Below are 23,490 nucleotides of genomic sequence, written 5' to 3'. Positions count from 1 at the left end.
TTCAGACCGCCTTCTGGAGAGATTCGCTCCAGGTATGAAGGGATAGGGGCATGAATTCGTAAAGCCTCGCGGCAGACACCGTCTAGGTAGGGTAGCTCGGAGAGCTTCGAGAACGTCAACGGCTCTGTCGGGTCTGGAAATGCCTGCACCAGCTCCTGGTAGAGCTTCTCTTGAAGTCCAGGTTGAGATGCAAGTTCGTATGACGCGAACATGGCCGTATTCGCCGTGGTGTCGGAGCCAGCGTTACTTATTCAACATCAGAACTTGTATGGACTTGATTTGGGACAGGTGCAAAGGCGGTACTTACAGTATCTCCATCATCTCAGCGATGATTTCCTCGGGTGAGAGTGCCTCCTTCGGCTTTGTCACCCGAATTTCTTCCAGTCGGGCCAGGATATCAACACGGTGCTCATTTCCGCCTTTCGTCCAGGCATCTCTGGCCCTCAGGGCATACTGATACGCATGTTAGTGTTTGAATAAAGTAAAAAGACGTTCATCCGCACCTTGGCTATTTCGTCGTCTGCATTGGTCCAGTTCCTGGCTGTCTCTGGGCTGATCACCTTGAGCAGTGGAAGAAGAAATGGGAAAGGACCATTCTGTGAAGCATAAGCGGATGACTTCCTCGCAGGTTGCTCTGCGTGTCACTCACCAAGCCGTTCCTTTTGTTACGATATTCTACGTGTCGGATGAAGTTGTCATCTTCCTTGACCAACATGCCAATTTGTTGGCCGAAAGCAATGTCGGTAATGACGTCGAAGGTGAGATACCGAAACCATTTAAAGCAATCGATGTACTCCCCGGAGCGATCGAAGGTCTCCAGCCATGTCAGGAAACGCTCTAAATGAAACCGAATCACGGGTTCCATCTCCATTAGGTTCTGGTGGGAAAATGCCGGCAGAAGACCTTTACGCCGCAGGTGGGCTGATTTGACGTCGAGGAGGCCAATGCACATTTTGACGTCGTGATAGCGAAACCCATTGTACGCGGAGGACTTGACCGCCTTGTTGCTGTATATCGCCTTGATCCCGCTGTCGTCGGCGACGCAAACCTTTGTTGGAGATATTCGAATCACCGGACCATACTGCTTGTGTAGATTTAGGATCCACTGCGCTCGATTTCCGAGAAATGATTGGTACAAGAGTGGGAGATGTGAAATCTTGACCCAGAACGGTCCAGGTATCCGGCGTAAAGGACTTAGGACAAGCTGGAGGAGTATGGAAAGAAGATAAAGCAACACCAAAGCAATCACACACACCAACGAAGGACGAGCGCCCAAGTGTTCCAGAACCGCCATGTTGTGGACAGATCTCTCTCAATGGCGAATTCGGGGCTTGGTTCAACAGTGTGCGAGTTATATCTGGTCCATGATCAACTAAAGAACCCACATCAGTAGCGTAATTGCTACGCGCGAGTCCCGTTAGCCATCAGAACTCATCAGGTCACGACTGGGAGGCGTGAGGATGTCTGTCCCGGCTATATCGGAATTGCTTTCCGGATGCCAACATCTCTCCCGGGAAGTGCCAATCTCGGCTTGAACCCGTCAACGCTCCGCATCAATTGCCACTCAGGTGCAACTGCAGCGTAAAATCGACGGAGAAGATGCCGCGCATGGACTAATATCAGAATGGCTTGTGCATGTGCTCAGAAGAGAAGGTTCTTATAGCATAACCATTTGCCTCGAGCAAGTTGGCTTGTTGGCGTATCATGGGCTCCATCGCCGAATTCGAGGACCTAGCGTCCGAGCAAACCATTCCCCCATTTGCACCGGCCGCGGTCCTGTTGGGAAAGTATGGAGATCCGTACTGCGTCAAGATGGTTCCCACTCCGGTTCCATCGCCATCCGAGGCGCTGGTTCGATTGTCATACACGGGAGTGTGCCATGGGGACATTTATACGAGAGACGGCGGAGGTCCAGCACCAGCGCAGCCTGTTAGACCATTAATTGGCGGTCACGAAGGTGTAGGCACAATTGTGGCCTTGGGCCACGAGACTGACAGTAGCTTATTCAGGATTGGCGATGTGGTGGGAATCGCCTGGAGAAGTTTCGTTTGCAAGACATGCGATCCGTGTCAAGAAGGTTACGAGAACCATTGCTATAACCAGAAGGTGACAGGCGCCCATCGCGATGGAACCTTTCAACGTGAGTCGATGCTGCGCCTTTACCTCTACTACTCTTCAGCTCTATTGACCGAATGCTCACTAGGCTACGTGGCTTTCCCCGTCTCACAACTTATTCGCATCCCCTCCGGCATACCTCTGCCCAGCGTCTGTCCAATCCTCTGTGCAGGTGTGACTTCGTATACGGCACTCAAGCGCATGGAACCGCAACCGGGGAAGTGGTGTACAATTGTGGGTGCGGCCGGTGGACTAGGACATCTAGCGATCCAGTACGCTAAAACAATGGGATTGAAAGTACTGGCGATTGATGGAGGATCGCCTCAGAAGGCGGAGTTTTGTTACCGCATGGGCGCTGATTCCTTTGTCGACTTCACAACACCAAATTTAGTCGAAGATGTACAGGCCAAGACAGGTGGCGGACCACAATACGTTCTTGTTTTGAACCCACATCAATCCAGCTATGAGTAAGTGCTATTGAGTCTTCACTAGATATCGTTTGCTGATTAACGCTTCGTCTAGCGCCGCCGGACAATATGCAAGGTTTGGAGCAAAGATCATGGCCATTGGAATTGGAAATGCTTGGTAAGTATACCATGTATCCGTCCAGTTGAGTCGTGGCGACTGAACATCGAGGGCTTACTTGCTCCACAGTTTTCCCTTGCGGCCGATCCTTAAGAAAGATCTCGTCATTATGTCAAGCGAGACAGGAACCTCGAATGACATGCGTCTCGCGCTCGAAACTTGTGCTTCTGGGAAGGTTGTTCCTGAGCTGGCAATCATCGGGATAGAGTCAATCAACGACGCTTTGGACCAAGTCAAGGCCGGCCAAGTTTTTGGGAGACTGGTTGTAGACTTTGGTCGCAGCGAGGTCGGACTATCATGGTAAGCCGGATAGTTGAGCTTCTAGGGTTTATCACTATGTTCCGCATTCGGGAAATCCTGAAACTTTGCTTTGATGCAGCATTAGAAACAAAATTTGGCGTACACCGGTTAGGGATACACATGTGCGATATTTTCCAAAGCGAGTTTCGGATTGGATAACGTCGCTGGTTGTCTTTCATCATCCTATGAGTCGACAAGGCATGCCAGGAAGGGGTACTTCTCCGATAAGGCTTGAGCCCCATGTTCATAAAGCTCAAAGTGTAGATTTATCGTCAGGGCACGGCGAACAGATCAGACTCATTCCAATTGAATGGAATATCGCCTGTCCACGCCATTAGACTGTTTGGGTCAAAGGCCTCAAAAAGGACCATTCCGGGAGGCGTTGCAGGCTCTGTCGGTCTTGTTCCACCATCCCCTGTTGTTCAAGAATTTTAGCGGCCTGAAACAGTGTAAATGCTGCAGTCAAGACTTACTGATCGCCGATGCAATTGCATAAAGCTTTGCTAAGTATTTTTGGCAACGACTTGCCATATTGGAACTATTTCCGAGTTTTCGGATTGTCTCTGATGCTTCTTCAATGCGTCTAATGTAGTCCTCAGCTTGGAAGTGAAGGATTTGTAACCCATGGTTCACACTCAGTACTAGAGTTGCGAATATGATCAAAGCTGACGAAAATGCTGGTTACATATTAGTCAAACGCTTCTCGCTCATTGTGTCTCACGGTGGGGCTACCATAGTAGATTTGGAACCACGATGTGGTCAAGGAGCGCAATTGACCAGCATTTGTGAACTGAGATCTCAGGCCATCGATGATGTGTACAGCCGAGCGAAGGCACACTTCAAGACTGGACTTGCCAAACTCCATTAAGAAGGGCAATTCGCTGTGGCCAGTCTTTACCGTGCGCTCGTGCCGCAGGAAACAGCTGATCATCTGCCGATGAAGTAACATCCGGGTGTGAAGATAACGTAAAGTAAGGACCATTCCTAGACCCTGCTCCTGGCCGAAGCCCACGCTCGTATCCATACCGGACGACACCGGGAATGGAATCATGCTTTGAAGCTGAGGCGGCACTGACGCTCTCCAGGCTGCCAGCTTCGACTCCACCAACATGATGCTGTGATAGACATCTAAGCTCGAAATCGTATCGTTGCCGTTCATATTGTTTTTGTATACTTCGTCTAAGATCATGGCGACGATCCCATACAGTTTTCTAAAGCCTGGTCAGTCTCAAAACCAGGTTTGGTAGTGGTCGACTATACATGGACTGTGTGAAAACGATCACTGCTTCTGAACCTGTTTGCCCGGTTTCGAAATTTCTAGCGGACGGATCGTCGTCTAAGGTGGCTAACTCGACTTCGCATGGCAAATCGATGGCTGGGGGCCGAACCTGTATAGCTTGTGGCCTTCCGAAGGTCATGCTGCAAGTTCTGTAATGACGTTTGGTTATCAGATAGACCAGCGTTGAATGCCAGATACTCACTTGTCCAGGATAGTACACATGTGCCAACATCTCGTCCGTATTTCTCGCTCCAGGGGCGTGTATTTCGCGTTCTCTGAGGAAGAATGGAGACCGATCTGGTATGCTGCATGCACCACAAGACCCTTCACGGCCCATGTTTTGGAAGAATACTGTGTTCCCTGTAGAAATTGAAGAAGCAGAAGAAGTGCCTGGACTGCAAGACGAGCATAGTTTGTGGTTAGTGGCCATGTCTGTTTGCAAATATGGCTACACTCACAAGACTCGAGATCTGCTGGCTGTAGCGCAATCTCTGGGAGTAGGTAAAGAGCCCGATTCAGAAAGGTCACAGTGTCAGAAGTAGGCTTTGTCTTCCAAGTGGGAGCAACACTTTCTGCGGAGAAAGCCATGATTGTGTTCAGGAGACAGAGCCAGGATCGTCGGACGCCACGAAGTCCGCCAATCCCAATCACTGCCAACTCATCTACCAACGGCTTTTTGTACAAATAGGGAAACAACACCCCTATACCACTTGAGAAGAACGAGTTCAGCGATGCTAAGATATAGCCCTTGGACGGTAGTAAGAGATGATCCATAATTCGCTTGTCGGGGTTGCGGATGAGTTGGGATCTGGGAGTTGGCGAGGCCGGCCGGGAGATCAAAGTCGAATCATTCACTTGAGGACCCAGATTGGTCCTATCAAGGTGATTGCTCTGCCAGATCTCAGCGAGTGCACCTCTGATTTGCGCAAACAAAGCCGAGTTGGAGGAAGACCCTGCTCACTAGGTCAGGATACTGATTGCATCAAAAGAGTAAATGATTGGAAGGATGAACCAAAATGAGCGTTCGCCGCTTCGTCCGCGAATGTGATAATGACCATACCGTCCACCGTGTCGCTGCTCAGTGTTTCCGGGTGTGGTGTCAGGGTCATCTCCGTTTCGCATGAGGCCCCGATGGTCTCATTTGTCCAAGGTGTTGATGCTGTCAGGCTAGCCAACGGTGCACTTCCCGACGGTGAGGAAATGGTATCCCCTTGACCGCGAGTTGTCTTCGGGCCATCTTCATTCTGAGTGACCAGCATTTGGAGGGTTTCTTCTATGGCTTTGAGCCTGTTTTCAAGTGGCAGATTATCTCTGCGTACGGTCAGTATGAATCGCCAACACTGGTTCCCATGATCTTACTCTGCATTTTGAGACTTCAAGTCTTTCCGCCGAACATACCCACAAGTCAAGTTCATATCAATGCAAGCTCCACATACTGGCTGGACCCCGTCACACTTGGTCTTTCGGACTCTACACGATTTGCACGCTAGAGAAATTCGTTTTCGCTTCGAACGTCGTTCTTCGGGATTGGCATGAGAATACGCAGGGTCGACCTGCTCCGTCATGATTTGTATTTTCCCACCAAGACGTGTGATATGTTTGCAACGGTATTAGCTCTCCAAGAGCATCATATATGAGTACGCAATATTTGTGCGCTAGAAGGAACTACGTGGTGCAAGTGCAAATAGCGAGACAACACAAAGGCAATGGGGAAGCTTCGGCTCTAACTCGTCAGCATTGGGGGGGGGGCGTGGGGGGGCCATGGAGCCCCTCGCCCCCCTAAGAGGTCCTGGAGTAACTGCCGAGGCTGCTTACGACTTTAGCTTAAGAATTAGCGAGTTAAAGGTCATTCATTCCCTAGGTAGACTTCTAGCTCCGAGAGTCGTAGAACCACTCTAACATCGAAAGAGTTTAGCGCTGGCGCGCCTCCGCACATCATCCCCGGGGGGTTTTGGATCGGAACTTTGTTCCCGGTTTTCCCGGTTCTAACGTCGCTCCCATTTGGCGGTCAGGTCAGGTATTTTCCAACCATCGTATACAGAGTAGGTATCTATCTCTCCACACTCTATAATTGGTTGGTCTAGACATGGCTACCGTTCAATTCGGTGGACGTATGCCACTGATCCTTCAATGCCAATGTGGTACTATCATTGCCATACTTCATGAAGACCGTCTTCAACTCCGTATACATGTTCAGGCCGTGGAGTGACAATTCTCTTCCAACACCAGATTGTTTCCAGCCTCCTACCGGCATGTCCACAGCACGGACAGGAACAGAGCAATTTATGCCCACTGCTCCTGCCTCAAGTTTCTTTGCAAACCGAATGGCTCGTTCGAAATTTGTTGTAAACACCGAGGCTAGAGGAACGCGCGGACAGTTAGTCACATATAAAATATCTTGGGGTTTGTGGAGAATGACTGACAGAAAAGCCCAAATTCAGTACAGTTGGCCTCTTCCAGCGCTTCTTCCTCATTGTTGAACGTGTTGACGATAATGACTGGGCCGAAAATCTCCTCACGATATGCTAGTGAAGATCGAGGAACATTCGTCAAAATCGTGGGCTGGATAAAGGCACCCCCAGAAGAATGTCTCTCTCCACCACAAACAAGCACGCCATCCTTCTTGCCCTCATCGATTAGACGCTGAATGTGAGAAGCTTGTTTCTCATCAACTTGTGGGCCTTGGAATACAGACGGGTCAGCTGGATCTCCTAACCTCACTGCTGCCATTAGTGACTTGAGCCGCGAAATAAACCGATCCGCAATAATCTTTTCAACGAGGACTCTGCTGTTGGCTTGGCAATGCTGTCCACTATTATGGTTAATAGAGTAATGAGTGTACCGAGCAGCAGCTTCAAGATCGGCGTCTGCGAAAACAATGGCCGGTGATTTGCCCCCGAGCTCGAGGGACACGTTTTTCAGGTTTGATTGGGCCGCCATCTGCAGGATCTTGCGTCCAGTGGCCACAGATCCTGTGAATGAGATCTTTCGAATCTTCATGTGAAGACCGAGCGCCGAGCCTGTCGGATCGCCAAATCCGCTCACCACATTTAGTACGCCAGATGGAAAACCGGCTTCTCGTGCTAGCGCGGCAAGCTTGAGGGAACTGAGTGGTGCCTTTTCGGAAGACTTCAGAACCACGGTATTGCCACAGATCAGTGCAGGTGCAACCTTGAACGCAAACATGATCATGGGAACCTGACGGGAATCTTAGCCAAGTTCCGCGCCACAGAAGCCATCACACTTACGTTCCAGGGGATGATCAGCCCAACAACGCCGTAGGGCTGTCTCATAGTGACATTCAGGAACTCCGGGGACGACAGGCTTGATTCCCCCAAGATGTGGTATGCACAGCCGGCAAAATAATTGAAAATGCCAGCACATGCTGGGACATCCATTTGCTTCAACAATTGAATCGGCCTATTGCAGCAGCGTCAGTGATTGTAAAAGACCGAACAGAGATAACTCAATTGACAGGGCATGGCTTACTTTCCCATGCACATAGAATCCAGCTCAGCAAGTTCCTGCGCATCTCGGTGGATCAAAGTTGCAAGTTTGAAGAGGCACGCCGCGCGCTCGTGTGCAGGAAGAGTACTCCATTGAGGGAAAGCTGCGTCGGCAGCATTAACTGCCACGTCGACGTCTGACTTTGAAGCAGCGTAGACATCACAGACCTTTCGTCGTTCGTATGGGCTATCGACAGGGAATGTTTTGGCTTCATCGCCCGTTACAAACTAATTGCCAGTTAGTTCCTGCCCTTGAGTGACAATGAACAGGGACCACTCACCTCATTATTGATAAAGAGCCGTGTCTCAATCTTTTTGGCTATCATGTTGTCGTTGCAGAGCAATTATGTGTGCCAAAATTGGTAAGTTCCTCGAGTGAATGGTTTTGACGTTCAAGTCAATACTGGGAGCATATGCATACATACCTTAGTAGCTAGAATCCTCTGACAAGGCCAATTACAGCATGCTAGGTTCCGGGCCGACCAACGCTGCTGTACGAGGTACCGGCTAAATCGGGAACTGTCCCGCATGTATGGCCCTTCAGTTGGAGGGGCCATCTTGTGGGCAGCACAGGATTGTTGACGGCTCGTGGGCTTTTCGATCAATGGTAACTCGAAACCAGCACTTCCCATTTCGTGGTGCTAACCCTTGTGTTCGAGGATATCACTTTAGCTAGTCTACCACCAACACAAGCATGACCTTTCTGCCGATATGGAGACCTGAATACTTCGGAGAAATGCTATGGATGTCAAATAGCCCAAGCCACACCCGGATTGCAGCCCGAGATTGCCGGCCTCATGCATGTTTGCTGTTAGGCGATTTATCTGATGTACAAATATGGATTCATATTCGCAACACCTCCAGAAATAGAGGATCTTAAATGAACTCTTTACACCGAGATAATATTAATTCCTAGATCTTGTTTCGACAGTTCATCGCCTGGGATACTGTAGCGCACAAATCACACAGAATTTCAGACAAAATGGCAACGAATGGATCCACGATCGCGTTGGAAGGGCGCTCGGAGTCTATATTTCCTCCCACCAAAGCAGCACGGAGAAGAGCCCGCTTGATCACCTTGGAAGAACACGCTGTTACGCCATTCCCAACTCCCGCCGTTTCCACGACCTTTGCCAGTTTCAAGGAGTCTTTCGTTGAAGGCCTCAAGGACCGTCTAGGAAATATTGAATTACGGGTCAAGATCATGGACGCCAACAATATTGGCGCGCAGATTATCTCGCTCAATCAGCCGACTGCTCAGGCCTTTACAGATCTCGACGATGCCATTCAATTTTGCCGGCAGGCCAACGAATTTGTATACCAGAATTACTGCCAGAAATATCCTAATCGGTTTTTTGCTTTTGCCACGCTTCCGACCCAGAGTGGTACAGCCGCTGCAGAAGAGCTACAACGTTGTGTCACCGAGTACGGTTTCGTTGGTGCTATGATTAATGGTTTCACCAATACCTCGGATCCCACAAAGGCTCTATATCTTGATGACCGCCAGTATGATGCTCTCTGGGAGGTCTCGGAACGTTTACAAAAGCCGATCTTTATTCACCCCCGGGTTCCACTGCAGTCTAATATTAAAACGTTGGAAGATATGCCAGTCTTTCATGGCGCTCCATACGGCTTTGCTCGAGAGACTGTAGAACATGTGCTTCGACTCATGTATAGCGGCGTCTTTGATCGCTATCCTAAGGTCAAGGTCTGCCTAGGCCACATGGGCGAGGGGCTCTCTTGGATTCTACCGCGGACGGATACGACATTCCGCATGTATACCGCAGGTAAGTTTATATTTAGGCCTGCCATAGTTCTACGCTCATATAACAATCACAGAAACACAAGGTCCAAAAAAGAAGTCATTCCAGCATTACTTCCAGGAGAACATCTTACCAAACACCAGTGGCATGCCCCGCACTTCTGCGCTTCTGAATCTTATGCAAGAGGCTAAGATTTCTAACATCATGTTCTCGGTGGATTATCCATATGAATCAATTGCCGAGATGCGTGAATGGTTTGAGACGGTGCCAATCGGTGATGAGACGTGGAAGGATATCGGCTATCGAAATGCTATCCGACTTTTCGGACTACCTTTAGACTATGACAGGGAGTAAATCCTCGTCTTCGAAATCGAGAAAAGGCAAAGTAGAGGTATCTGACTTCCGTTTGACTCCAACTTACATGTCCCCCGTCCTGTGTTCAGCTGTAATTGGCTGCGGTTGATTTGTTCCCATACATAAATAGTCCTTTTCCACTGCAGTAAGATGGCTTGCCATTACTGACTCCTGCAGCGACACGATATTGATCCGGCTATGAAGCCGTTAGCTTCTTCTACAGGGCTTGAATGGGATTAGGACCTTCTTAAACCCATTTGTGTATATGCCTTGTAACGCATTTGGCATCGTGAAGAGAACGGTTCTTGGACCAATTCTTACTACTTCGCCGTACTCGGAAACGACACGAGGTAACACTATCTGGCCAGTGTACCAATATGCCCGCCACAAAATCTAAAAGTTTGAGATAGACGCCAGGAACAAGCCGGGGAACTTATTAAGGCCATCTCGTCGACGGATCATTGCCGTTCGCCATATAATAATCAGAGTAAGAAGGGCAAGCCAAAATTGACAAGATTCGAGGACCTCGACGAGCATCATGCTTCAAAACCAGATGTGGCTGGTACTAGGTGATTTCTCTGCCCACTCCATCTCAATACCTAAAGATAGCGCCTCAATAATCAGCTGCTTGAAATAATGTGACGACTACAATGGGTAGACCTAGCCGTCGGCTACTGGATCGTGCTCTGTGCCGTGCGCTGAAGCCTTGACCGAAGGAAGCGCTGCCTAACACGAGGGACAGAAGCGTGCTGATTCGAGGCAGTTTCTCCTCAATGGAAGTAGATCTGGATATATCGGGATTTATTGGCAGATTATCCGAATCGTCGCCTGACTCTTCCGTTTTTACCGGCCTCTCTCCGGAAATCCGGGGTATGGGATGGCTCTGGAACCAACCCCAAAGCTCCACCACTTCAGCCGGAGATGGATTCGTCCTCCACGACAACCATATTTCCTCCCCAGAAATTGGCTCCTCCCGCGACAAAGCTTATTTGACTTAGTAAATTCCGGATCCTATAGCCGTAACGCTTGTTGCACATATAGAAGGCCTGATGGATGACGGTCCCATCAGATTCGTTAAAGGATTTCTCCTCTTCTTCTAGCACCTAGCAATTGAGACGTGTCAAGATGGAGAAACTGAATACTTCAGAGGTAGATACAGCCATGGCCGAGCATGTTGCATTTCCAGATAAACCATCTGTCACGCATGAGGCTGCAGAACGTGGTCACGTAGCCACAGACGAGTATGCGCTGTCCCGAACAACTATCTGCCGATCGTTCTATACTTACACTAAATAGATATGGCAACCCTCTGATCACGTTTGATCCACAGGCAGAGACTCGGCTACGCCGGAAGATCGATCTCTTTATCCTCCCAACAGTGTCTCTCATCTACTTGTTTTGCTTCATCGATCGAGTCAATATCGGTATGTAAAGCGAGTCGTTGCAGAACGTGGTGTGAACAGCTATGGTAAGACGTTGCATACTGATTCTTCTTTCCCTTTCACAGGCAACGCCAAAATTGCGGGATTTGAGAAAGACCTGGGTCTACAAGGCTACGATTACAATACAGTCTTATCATTATTTTACATCTCCTATATCATCTTCGAATTGCCTTGCAACCTCATCTGCAAGCTGATCGGTCCAGGCTGGTTTCTACCAATGACGACAACCGCATTTGGCGTAATGACCGTCTGCATGGCCTTCGTCAACGATCTTGCATCCGCATGTGGGGTCCGTTTCCTCCTCGGTATATTCGAAGCTGCAATGCTGCCAGGTATCGCATACTACCTATCGAGATGGTATCGTCGGGATGAACTCACATTCCGTCTGTCGCTATACATGGCGATGACTCCTCTAGCTGGTGCTTTCGGAGGTTTGTTGGCTTCGGGTATTCTATCACTAGGCCACTTCGGGTCTCTTCACTCGTGGAGAATGATATTTGGCATCGAAGGCATCATAACTATAGGCTTGGGACTGATCTCGTTCATCACACTCACCGATCGCCCTGCTACAGCTCGCTGGCTCTCGCAAGACGAAAAAGACTTGGCGATCGCGCGCGTCAAGTCTGAACGCATGGCTAGCACGGAGGTTCTCGATCGATTTGATCGCAAGAAAGTCCTTCGAGGCATATTCTGCCCTGTTACCCTCTCAACAGGCTTGGTTTTCCTTTTGGCGGGAATCAGCTCTCAAGGCTTAGCGGTCTTTCTGCCGACAATCGTCAAGACCATTTACCCAGGTACAAGCGTTATCAGCCAACAACTCCATACTGTGCCCCCTTATGTCGTAGGGTGCTTTCTGGCGTTGCTCCTGCCGTACCTCAGCTACAAATTCAACACTCGACAGATTGTGATGATATCAACTGCACCGATCATCATTATCGGCTACGCCATGTTTGTTGGCACGTCTTTCACTGACGCTCACGTACGGTATGCTGCTACATTTTTGATTGCAGGAGGCATCTTCATCTTTGGATCTATGACCAATGCGCAAGTGGCGGCAAACGTCATTTCTGATACAGCGCGAGCAGCGGCGATCGGCGCCAATACGCTGGGCGGAAACATAGGCGGTCTTATCTCTATGTGGTCCTTTTTACCCCATGATGCCCCGGATTTCACCATAGCATGTGGCATCAACCTGGCGACCTCTAGCTTGATGTTCCTCGTTTTGGTTGGTTCACTATTATGGATGCTTTGGGACAACAGAAAGAGGGAGAGACGTGGTCCAGATTCAACTCTGGCCAATTTGTCACAGCTGGAAATCCAGGACCTTGAGTGGAAGCATCCTCACTTTAGATGGAGACCATAGTGCTAGCTTGGGTAGCCATTGGAGTGCAAATGAGATAGTAAAGTGCTCTAATCACCGTCTCACAGAGGCTATTTAGACTCTTGTGTACGGAGAGCAAGCTAAAAGTATTTTGACGGCAGACTTACAATAATTAGACCATTTTCCTTATATTTGAACGATCAATGCAAATCTTTCGCCTTTTGCAGACTGGTCGGCAGCCCCTCGGCCCCGTTATTGGTCACTGTGCGGTGGCCAAATGAGATCATTCAACAGGCTAAAGACGTACAAGGAGACCTTATCAAGTGATGTCAGGCGCCGAGCCTTTATAAAGACTATGGACCGAGGCCTTCGAGCCTTCACTCAAATTCCTCACCTTGCCGTTAGAGTCTATCCATCTACTTGACTGATGATCCTGCAAGGTGGACAACAAGGATTATAGTGCAAGTGCAGGTTTCGGATTAGAATCTAATGTCCAAGTGTGCCTCCATCAAGATTTGATAAGGTCTGGGGGCGGAACTCCTGTATCAGACAAATCCGACAGCCGCCATGTCAACCCTTATTCCCTTACTCCTGACGCTCCCATTACTGCTGTCAACCTACATATCTGGGACTGCTGCAAATCATCCCATACAACGCCCGTTTCTCAATGCTCCAGAAGCATTGAACCCCAGGTTGACTAATACCATTGAGACCGACGCCATCACCCTCCACTACAATGGCTCTGGCCCGGTGCCAGATTATGACGAGCTATCCCCAGTTCCAGACCCAATCACTCCGTTCAGCCCGCACTCTATCCAACAGTCCATCGTCGATGAGCTAGTCGCAATCATCAATACCACTGCGTATCCAGACAGTTGCTCCAAGTGTATAGCTGTCGGCCAGATCCTACACACAGCTGCCATTACTCAACCGGTCTCGGTCTTCTCCAATGTCCTTGTCCGAGCCTGCAACACCCTGCCTTTTGTCAAAGCCAGCATACGAGCCGACACATGTGAGTCCCAGTTCACACACACCGGCGGCCTTGGGCCCTACTTTGCGCAGCTTTTATCGAAGATGAGCTTGGCTACAGGTGATTATCAAGCTTTATGTGCCATGGGGTTCAATGGTCTCAATGCCTGTGAAGAGAAAGGCCCTGTCGAAATCGACGAAAACCTCTACTTCAAGCCAAAGCCAGACTGGGCTGAACTTCCTCCTCTACCCTCTGGGAAGTCTGTCGACGTCCTCCATCTCTCCGACTGGCATCTGGATCCTCGATACGACATTGCTTCTGAAGCCAACTGTTCACAGTACATGTGCTGCCGTCCATATTCCACAAACACCGAACGACTCACATTCAGGGACCACCCTTCCATTCCGGCCTCGCGCTTTGGCTCCTTTTTCTGTGATACCCCACCTGATCTTGCCCTTTCTGCCTTTCACGACATGTCACAATTCTTCGACATTGACGCCCTGGCCTTCACAATTTTCACTGGAGATATTGTTTCTCATGACCACGATGATGCTCTGTCACGTGCCTACGTTTCCTATTCCGAAGAAGTTTCCTACCGCATTTTCAAGACAATGCTTCTAGAGGTGCCTGTCTACGCGACCTTGGGGAATCATGACACTCTCCCCAAGGACTTTAGCGTTCCGCACTCTCTCGACTCGAGCCCAACCAATAAATCTACAAACCCAATCGCCTGGAACTACGACCTTGTGTCCTCTCTATGGCAGGAATATTCCTGGCTGAACAAGACAGAAGCTAGTTTTGCGAAGACACACTACGGGGCCTATGCTGCCACCACCCCTCAGGGTCTTCGTGTCATTTCTCTGAACTCTGACTTCTGGTACAAAGCAAACCCATTCAACTACTTCAACACCACCAATCCCGATCCGAATGGCCTCCTTTCTTGGCTCGCCCAGGAGTTGACCGCCTGTGAACAGCGCAGTCAACGAGCTTGGATCATTGCCCATGTTCTGACCGGTTACGACGGAACCACTTCTTTGGCAAACCCTAGTGCTTTGTTCTACAGTATCGTACGGCGATTTTCGCCGTATACTATCGCCGCAGTTTTCTTTGGCCATACTCATAAGGACCAACTGCAATTGTTCTACGACTATCTTCCTGACTCAATAAATCCCGTCACTGGACACCGTGATACGACCAAAATAGATTATTCCAAGCCACTACAAGTCGGGTACATTGGACCGAGCATCACTCCATTAACGGGGCTAAACAGCGGCTATCGGGTCTATCAAGTTGACAGCAAGACCTTTGAGATTCTTGGAGCACAAACATACTTTGCCAATATCAACGACTCTTTGAAATGGACGAAACCAGTGTGGGAAAGAGAATATGATGTTAGGGGAGCTTACTCCAATCCCTTATTTCCTGGGAAAGGGGTCGGCAATGACATCTACAAGGCAAAACCGAACATCCAATGGCCTGGAGATGCCCCACTTAATGCAACATTCTGGCACCGGGTGACAGAATCGATGCTTTTAGATCCCGACTCGGAGCATTCCCTCCTCCAGAAGTATAACCGCTTTGAAACGAAATCAAGTGCATCGACCGTCCACCGCGGTAATGATGTGACTCAACCTGAGCAAAAGGTGTGCTTCATCAGGTCTGGAAGTGCGGCTCTGGGCAAGAAGTGTCGCGATGCTTTTGGTGGAAAAGATGCGAGGAGTTCGAGAGAACGGGCGTTTGGCGTGTGCTAGCCTGATCCCATTTTACGATTCGTCACGAGACCACGAACCAGATAGACGTATTATAATGATATCATGAAGGTTGACAACAGCCAAGGTCGTGGGCCAACACAGGCTTCGAGAGATATTCGAATCAACCTGACAGCAACCTAGCAGTATAATTATGAGCACAGCCACAAGCCATATTATCCACTGGTTTCAACGACAATGACAGTGGATGTCATCGTTCAAATTGATCAGAAATTATCTGCAAACGAGAACGACATGCTCATTATTGACCACCCCCCTCTGAGTTCTCCTTCCTCAACTTCTTCACTTCTTCTGCCACAGTATCGACGACCAGGCGGGCCAGATTGGAACTCGTGGCGGTGAGATTGACATTGATTCTGAGCCAGTCGTTGGTGTGCCGCCCAAAGCCGCCGGGTGATACACCCTGGGGACGTTTGTTGCATACAATGACACTAGCCTTGGGTGGTGGTATGGATGTCTCAAGTGCATGTGCCTGCTGAGTCTGAGTAGATGTTTCACGCGGCCCTGTTGGTGTTGGTGCTAGTTCTGGCGAGAGCAACTTAGGTCCATCCGAATCAACAACGAGTTTGCTTTCCGAGTAGAATCGTGTAGGAATCAATCCAGAAGGGGTCGCCTGATTCGTCAATGTTGCGGGATCTGAAGTAGCTGAAGTGGATGTAGGTGTCGATAAGCTATCATCAGAAACTGAAGACAACTTTGTGCAAGAGATGAAAGATGTCGGCTGTTGAGGAATGCTATTGGAGGCGACGCCATTATTCGTAGTGCCAGCAGATACCTTTGAAACCTTCATATCTTCATTTGAACAGTTGCCCAAAAGCGATGCCTCAGATATGACATCTAGTGATGGATTGAAAATACCCCCCCAAGGATGAATATCCTTTATAATAAATGCTAGACATCACTGGAGAGGGTCTGATCATGTTCTTATGGTATGAATTGACCAAAAGGTGCACGTTTAGTAGACCAGAGCTACTGTACCATGTCGATGTAACAATGAGCCTCTGAAACCTGTAGCCTGCACTTTGCAAAACAATGAACAAGACAAGGTCACGGCAACAAGATACCAGCCTTGTCTTGAGACGCCATCCTGGCTAGGCCGAGAATTCATCACGGCCGGGACAGATCAGATAACCCTCGATTCAGGATGTCCGGCTCAATTCAGACCATGTCCCAATAAAGTGCTAGACATGAATTAGTAGACCTTAAACCCGTTATATCGACTTGGAGTTGCACCCATCGCTGGAACCAATGGTTCAATCCCACGTGTTCTTGCGACCCTTGGCTCTAGATAAGTTGAGAACCCGCCTGGGAGTCGCGAACTGTGTTTGAGCACCGATGAACCAAACAGCACAAATCCCACAGTCTAAGATATGTGGTGTAGCATCGGTAGCTGCATTGCACTGCTCTACTTCTCATCCTTGCGGACAAATGAGGAATCAAGGAGCCGCTAGAAGGAGAGTCAGCAGGTCGATGCCTCTGCCGTCGTCTTCATGATTCTCCGACTCATGTGAAGCTCGAGAAGTCATCCGCGTTGCCGACAACATGACGACAGACTGGTCAAAAAGCATGGAAAACATCAAGCCTGCTCCTTTCATCGGTCAGGATAGTGGTCTAGAGCTCGTAATGAGACTGAGACGCCCGTGAGTTCTCCCAAAAGGCCCTAGTCAACATCATGTGTGACCAAAAAGCTGACTCATATACCCACCTTTGGTGATCTACTTTTAAGACGCTGCATAGAGCATGCGACAAATTGAAAGACCTGATCTTAAAGCTGGCTTTGACGCATACTTATAACCTCGAGGCTCATGATGTGATGGGATGTGGTCGGGTCCTTCGGATATCACATGCTCAGCCTGATGCTAATGACGTCACGTGGGGAAACCAGTCACGTGGCCTGGATTTCCCGCCACTCCATGTCATCCTCTCAAGAGATTCATTCCATTCCCAATCACTTGACACATGAAGCACGAGCGAAGATGCATCACTAGTCATTGTCTATGAGGAGAATGAAATTTATGTTTGCAATGTTCAGAAGGCCCCATCTGGCGTACACTCCTTGTCACCATCCAAGATCAACCATTGCGACATGGAATCATCCAAGTGGAGTTGGATACACCCATACCGCGCCAGAGCAGTGCAACGTGAGACGTCCTGAACTGGACTGCCTCTAGCCCTGCGGCGGAAGGCGTCATTCACATGAAATTAAGCAAACATGTCGACCATCCCCGTCACCGACTTGAGTCTCAAGTCCACTCCTCCAATCTTTATCCTACCAACTCACCTTCAGACAGACGAGCTACACCAGACCGAGGATTTGATCTATCGATTTCAAGGAACACTAACTTATGACCCGCATGAGGCGCGTTTGTTTATTGGCAAGATCACGCAGAAGAAGCGAGCTGCCTTTGAACTCAGGTCTCGGGGAATCTGGACCTATGAGGTGCCGCTGCCACACATTCCATCGGGAACCGTGGTCGATTCAATTCAGCCGTCAAGGAAGAGACGGAAACTGAGCACCGTTTCTGATGCAAGAAGAAGTAGCCAACGACTGAAGCTGCCTTCCTCATCTTCATCTTTGTCATCAGAGGTTGAGGACGTGGTTTCACAAGCCGCAAAGGCCTCGTCGCAGGTCTGGCCAGATCTTACCGAGCACATCATCGTCTTGAAACTCTCTTGGCTCTCTGCTTGCCTGAAGCAAGAATGTATCGTTCCTATCACGCCTCACCATGTTTACTATGCCAAAATCATTGCCAAACCGCAAGGAGAGGCCGCTACTAAGCCCCACTCTAACCTTGACGTCACCTATATCAAAGCTACACCAGAGCATACACAAAGTGATGGGGCTTCACTTCATTCGCTGCGTAACCGAACCGTGACGGTCAGCGCTGATATTCTGGAACGAGCCAAAGCTGATGCTCCGGCTGCAGCATCTCAAACTACTCCTTCGCGTCGCCGGTTCGGCGACCATAAATCACATGTTTCAACGTCTGCCCACCCGCGCCGCCCAAAGCTGACTCACCAGACGACTTCCGAGTCTGAAGATCAGGCCAAGAACCCACTCCCGCCGCTCCCAGAGTGGGCGGCGAGTCCAAATGCTTCCTACGCCTGCTGTCGGTCCACGCCGTTGCACACGGTGAACTCTGCATTCATCTCTCAATTGACCAAGATTCGCGACGCGCGGTTGCTGACGCTCGACGAAATTGGCGTGCGCGCTTACTCCACCTCGATAGCCTCGATTTCTGCCTACCCATATCGCATTACTCGTGTCGATGAACTCAAACGTTTGCCCGGGTGTGAGAGGAAAATCGCCTCGTTGTGGGCGGAATGGCATCACTCGGCCGAGGTCGACGAAGAGAGGCACCTGCAAGCTGTGCGTGAGATCGAAGCCAACGAAGATCTACGCCATTTGAGCGTGTTCTGGAACATTTGGGGTGTTGGTCCGGACACGGCGCGAAAGTTCTACTATGACCATGGATGGAAAGATCTCGATGATATTGTTGAGTACGGTTGGGGCACCCTGAATCGTGTGCAACAGATCGGCGTCAAGTATTACGATGACTTTATGAAGAAAATTCCGCGGAGAGAAGTGGAGGCCATTCGAGACATTATTTTGCGACATGCCCGAATGGCGCTCAACATCAAACCCAAAGACTTCGACACCTTTCGTGACGTGGAATGTGTCATTGTCGGCGGCTACCGGCGCGGTAAGACCGAGTGCGGCGACGTCGATGTGATTCTGGCCCATCGCGATGAAAGCTTAACCCACGACCTCGTTGTCGAGGTAGTTCGCTCGCTCGAGACTGAAGGCTGGGTCACCCATACCCTGTCTTTACACACCACTACCAGTGATCGTGGAGGAGCCACTCTGCCATATCGCTCCGAGGGTAGGGGCCATGGCTTTGATTCCTTAGACAAAGCGCTGTGTGTATGGCAGGATCCGAATTACGAAGGTAGGGAAAGCGGCAACAAGAACCCCAATATCCACAGGAGAGTGGACATTATTATCTCAGGCTGGCGGACCGTCGGCTGTGCCGTGTTGGGCTGGTCGGGCGGGACCACCTTTCAGCGGGACATCAGACGGTTCGTTAGCAAGACCAGGGGTTGGAAGTTCGATTCTTCCGGTGTCAGGGATCGGGGCAGCGGGCATGTTTTGGATCTGGAAAAGGCAAGACAGGTCACCAGGGACGGGAAGACTGTCATGGACGATGCCGACACCTGGCAAGATCGAGAGCGGAGGTTGATGGAGGGTTTGGGGATTGGGTATCGACCTGCTACTGAGCGATGCACCGGGTGATTCATGACAAACTGGGGCGTTCGCACCTGAATTGTTTACTCGTCGAGTTGACGAATTTCACTTCATATTGTTGGAAAGCGAAGAATGATGGCTTTATAGGGCAAATTGAGTCTAAATTGGTCTACGCAATCTCATGCTGGATATAATGAATATTGACAGCAAGCGTCAAAACAGGCATGTGCGACTAGTAAACCTCGAGCACATAGCGGCCTTGATCCTTGAGCTTCATAATCTCCCTGGAAGGATCGACCTTCTTGACACCATTTGCTTTGGCATCCTTTGCGATGGCTTCTTCCAAGACATTCGTGACGTCGGGCACAGGCCAGGTCGGTCCACAGAGGTAAAAGGCACCGTCCTGCTTGATGTATGCATCGGTGATCTGGTCCAGAGTCTGTCGCATGCGATCCTGGATGTAGATCTTCTGCGGCTGGTCACGCGAGAAAGCTCGACCTAGCAGGGTGATCACCCCGGCGGCTTGATATGCCTCCCATTCCTCACCGTAGCAGTACTCCTCACGCTGGTGGCGTGAGCCCATGTACAACAGAACCGCACCGATTTCTTTTCCTTGAGATTTTTCTAGCGCACGGTGTTGCACAAATGCACGGAAAGGCGCAAGTCCAGTTCCTAGACCTGCCATGATGAGTGGCTGGGTAGACTTGGGCGGGAGCTTCATAACAGAGGGCTTGACGCTGACTGTGACGGGTGAACCGGCACGTAAGTCGCGCAAATACTTGGTGGCTTGTCCGAAGCGGTCACGGCCCTGAGAGTCGACCCAGTTGACAACCACGATCATCAGAGCCACTGAGGTCGGTGTGACTGCTTGGCATGAGGCGATAGAGTACTCACGCCGTTTCATGGGAGATACAATGCGGACGATGTCGTGGAAGGATGGGTGGGCAGATGGGAAGTCAAGAAGGACGTCGGCAAAGGTGACAGTGTCAACCTCAGCACGGCGCTGGAATTCTTTGAAGCCTTCTGGGCCGGCAAGAGTGAGAAGGTTTCGTTTCTCGACAGGGTCCTCGGCAAATTCAGCGAGTGATTCATAGAACTTCTTGGGCGGTCGACCAAAAATGTCAACATTTTGCGTCAAGGCTTGGTAAATAGTTCGGTTCTCAAAGACGTTGGGGTCATCTCGGGCGGCAACTTCAACAACATCGTCAAGATTCAGGCCGTACCATTTGGCGAAATTAATGACTTGGTCGTGGTCGTTCTCAGCATGAATGCCAAGCGCTTCTCCAATATCATACTTGAGCCCGGATGTTCCTAGGTCAAATTCAATATGGAAAATGTTGCGATCATAGGTCTCCGGGGTCAGTCGGCGATTCTCCTTGACATGGACAGTAAAAGTCTTGGTGGGGAGATCTGGACGCAATTCGTTCTTCGTGTTGTAAGCCTCTTTGAAAAGCAGGCCCTTGGCCGCCTTTTGCCAGTTGCGGAGGACTGAGGGTGGCTCCTCCTCGGCCTTGTCGAAACCGGCAAAGCTGTTGGTCGAGAGATTGGCTGGCAAGGACTGCTTATCACCATCGATGTCAAGCTCCGACCACTCCTTGGGCACCTCGATCTGTCGCAAGGTCTTTTCGAGATCAGCAGCGACCGAGTCCAAAGAGAAGTAGCCGTTGACGGATGCCACCTTCTGGAGTGCGACCTCCTCATTCCGTCCAAAGGCCACTCGGAGGAAGGCGGTCTGCACGATCAAGGATGCGGTTTCAGAATTTTCCAGTTTCAAGTCGCTCTTCGCGGAGTCGACAAGGAACAAGGAAACACCCTTTTCAGCGACCGCCTTCTTGAATGTCAACGGCAGCTTCTTTTCGACGTCCTCGTCTTTGACTCCTGGAAGAAGTACAATGAGATTTCCGCCTTGTTTAATGGTTGAAACAATGTCAAACTCAGACAACAACTTGATGTCAGTGACAACGGCGGTGCTGGCGGCAGTGACCGGGTACGAGGCGTCTAAGCTCGTGGGAGATTTCCGAATGTCAACCTTGTGGATACCTCCTTGCACCAAGTTGTCATGGGTAGTATGAACAGTGACATTCTGAGCGGAGTCCTTGGCCAATGCTTGAGCCAACAGGTTTGCTGCAGATGCTGAGGAAGCATCGTCGGTGTTCCAGAAGGTGTACTCTTGCACGGCTTTGTCCAAGGGTGAATCAAATTGGTCATTCTGGGATTTACCAAGCAAGAGTTGGAAGGTCGCTGCGATTGAGGAGGGATTGAAGCTCTCGTTGCGTGAATACTTCAGATCACGAACCACAGGTAAATTATGGAGCGACCCTCCGAAGGAAATGGCAGCGAGGACATCTTCATAGAGATGAGAGTGAACGCCGGGTTCTTGGACTGCCTGAAGATCAGACACTTGGCCGAGGACACCAACCACTGTGGCAGTTCTTGGTAGAAGGTTCAGGAACTGGTCCTCTAGGAATGGGCGATAGAGGCGAACGTTGATGGAAGCGACTCGGGTTCCAGCCTTGGCCAAGGATGTCGCAGCTTGTGCTGCAAGGGAAGACTCGACGGAGCCAAAGGTCACCAACACCACATCGGGAGTTGCATGCCCATGATACTCAAAGGGCTGATAATCAGTGCCAAGCTCGTCGTTGAGTGCTCGCAGAGTTCTCAATGCCTTGCCCTCGACCGCCAGGTGTTTGCGCTCATCACCAGAGAAGGACTGGGCGACAGCGTGATAGGCCTTTTCAAGACCAGATGCATCAAGAATGTCAATGACCCTGGTGGTGTCCCTGCTGGTCCTGAGTCCATCGTAAATGTGGAGGGTGGGGACATCTTGAGCGAGCAATGTGGCAAGAAGTGACATGTGTTGAGCCTCGTAGGCGGATTGTGTTGCGACCAAGGCGAAACCAAGATCCTCAGCAGCAGACAGGGCAGACACGTAGTCTGCAACAAGGCCGCCAGCTTGGGTTCCATCGTAATCCAGGGCTGCGACATGGGCGACAAAGGGGTTGCTGACCGAGTAGAGCAGAGACAGTTGGTCGAGAGCAGGTCTCAGGAATCGAAGTGCAGAAGAGGAGGCAAGGAGACCTTGAGGAATGTGTCTCTTTTTCAAATCGAAGTCCTTGGAGAACATGTAGCCCAGAGCAATGGCACCGGCGCCATTGCGAACCTGGTTTCCATGAACCGAGGTTTTGTATCCATTGACGTTCAACTCTTGTGCTTCAGACCATGACTTTGCGGCGGCGTCTAGATCGAATGTCTCGGGGGAATAGGAGAAGATCTTGTCGGAGAGCAAGTAGGCAACCTGTTGAACGAGGGTCTGTCCGGTAACATATGTTGGACCGGAGATGGTAGACAGCGGAGGCGTCTTGCCAAACGGCAGGCTGTTGGACACGATAGGAGCCATGGTGATGCCGTCTTCTTGGACCAGAGTCGACACCAGGAGGCAACAGAAGGGATGAAGAATGGACTACAAGGATTTCTTACCTCGAAGATGATTATCTCGGAGACACGTTCTTGGGTTTCATGCCCGCCACATCTTTTTGGGGGGATTGGTCGGCTTCTGGTCGGCAAACCCACCGTGTACCGTCCAGATCTCGCCGTGAACCAAAAAGTTCCCCCATCAATATGCAAGACTGGAAAAAATTGGTGGAAGTCCAAATCACGCAATCTGCGCTAGTGAGGGTAAGTGCCAGTGTGAAGCAACTAGTCCGCATATGGAATAGACAGCTTCTCCAAGCCGGATGATCAGTTTTTCCGGCTCCGCGCAATTTGCTGAGCTCCAGACCATGGGACCCTGACTATTTCGTCCGAAGCCGGACATTATTGTCCACGGTACCTAAGTGACGG

General features: G+C 50.1%; 5 protein-coding genes across 5 annotated transcripts; 2 read left to right on the top strand and 3 right to left on the bottom strand.

Annotated features, from left to right (window-relative positions):
* Positions 1–3,688: 3,688 nt before the first annotated feature.
* PV10_07870 (uncharacterized protein) lies at positions 3,689–5,844 on the bottom strand (the record flags this gene model as incomplete). Its single annotated transcript, XM_016372826.1, has 6 exons — positions 3,689–4,211; positions 4,261–4,428; positions 4,482–4,674; positions 4,738–5,235; positions 5,292–5,590; positions 5,639–5,844. The coding sequence occupies 6 exons, from the start codon at positions 5,842–5,844 to the stop codon at positions 3,689–3,691; spliced, it is 1,887 nt and encodes a 628-aa protein (XP_016222158.1).
* Positions 5,845–11,027: 5,183 nt separating this feature from the next.
* Positions 11,028–12,707, top strand: PV10_07869 (uncharacterized protein; the record flags this gene model as incomplete). Its single annotated transcript, XM_016372825.1, has 3 exons — positions 11,028–11,143; positions 11,199–11,326; positions 11,410–12,707. The coding sequence occupies 3 exons, from the start codon at positions 11,028–11,030 to the stop codon at positions 12,705–12,707; spliced, it is 1,542 nt and encodes a 513-aa protein (XP_016222157.1).
* A 2,894-nt stretch (positions 12,708–15,601) lies between these two features.
* PV10_07868 (uncharacterized protein) lies at positions 15,602–16,939 on the bottom strand. Its single transcript, XM_016372824.1, has one exon. It carries the CDS (start codon positions 16,192–16,194, stop codon positions 15,646–15,648), a length of 549 nt encoding a protein of 182 aa, XP_016222156.1. The 5' UTR covers positions 16,195–16,939; the 3' UTR covers positions 15,602–15,645.
* Positions 16,940–17,369: 430 nt separating this feature from the next.
* On the top strand, positions 17,370–19,891 carry PV10_07867 (uncharacterized protein). Its single transcript, XM_016372823.1, has one exon. The coding sequence runs from the start codon at positions 17,617–17,619 to the stop codon at positions 19,696–19,698; it is 2,082 nt and encodes a 693-aa protein (XP_016222155.1). The 5' UTR covers positions 17,370–17,616; the 3' UTR covers positions 19,699–19,891.
* On the bottom strand, positions 19,759–23,253 carry PV10_07866 (uncharacterized protein). The gene has a single exon (XM_016372822.1). It carries the CDS (start codon positions 23,045–23,047, stop codon positions 19,883–19,885), a length of 3,165 nt encoding a protein of 1,054 aa, XP_016222154.1. The 5' UTR covers positions 23,048–23,253; the 3' UTR covers positions 19,759–19,882.
* Between the last annotated feature and the right edge of the window lie 237 nt (positions 23,254–23,490).

This window comes from Exophiala mesophila (assembly GCF_000836275.1).
Source record: "Exophiala mesophila strain CBS 40295 unplaced genomic scaffold supercont1.5, whole genome shotgun sequence".
Lineage (NCBI taxonomy): Eukaryota > Fungi > Ascomycota > Eurotiomycetes > Chaetothyriales > Herpotrichiellaceae > Exophiala > Exophiala mesophila.
This window is presented reverse-complemented; position numbering and strand designations above follow the sequence as displayed.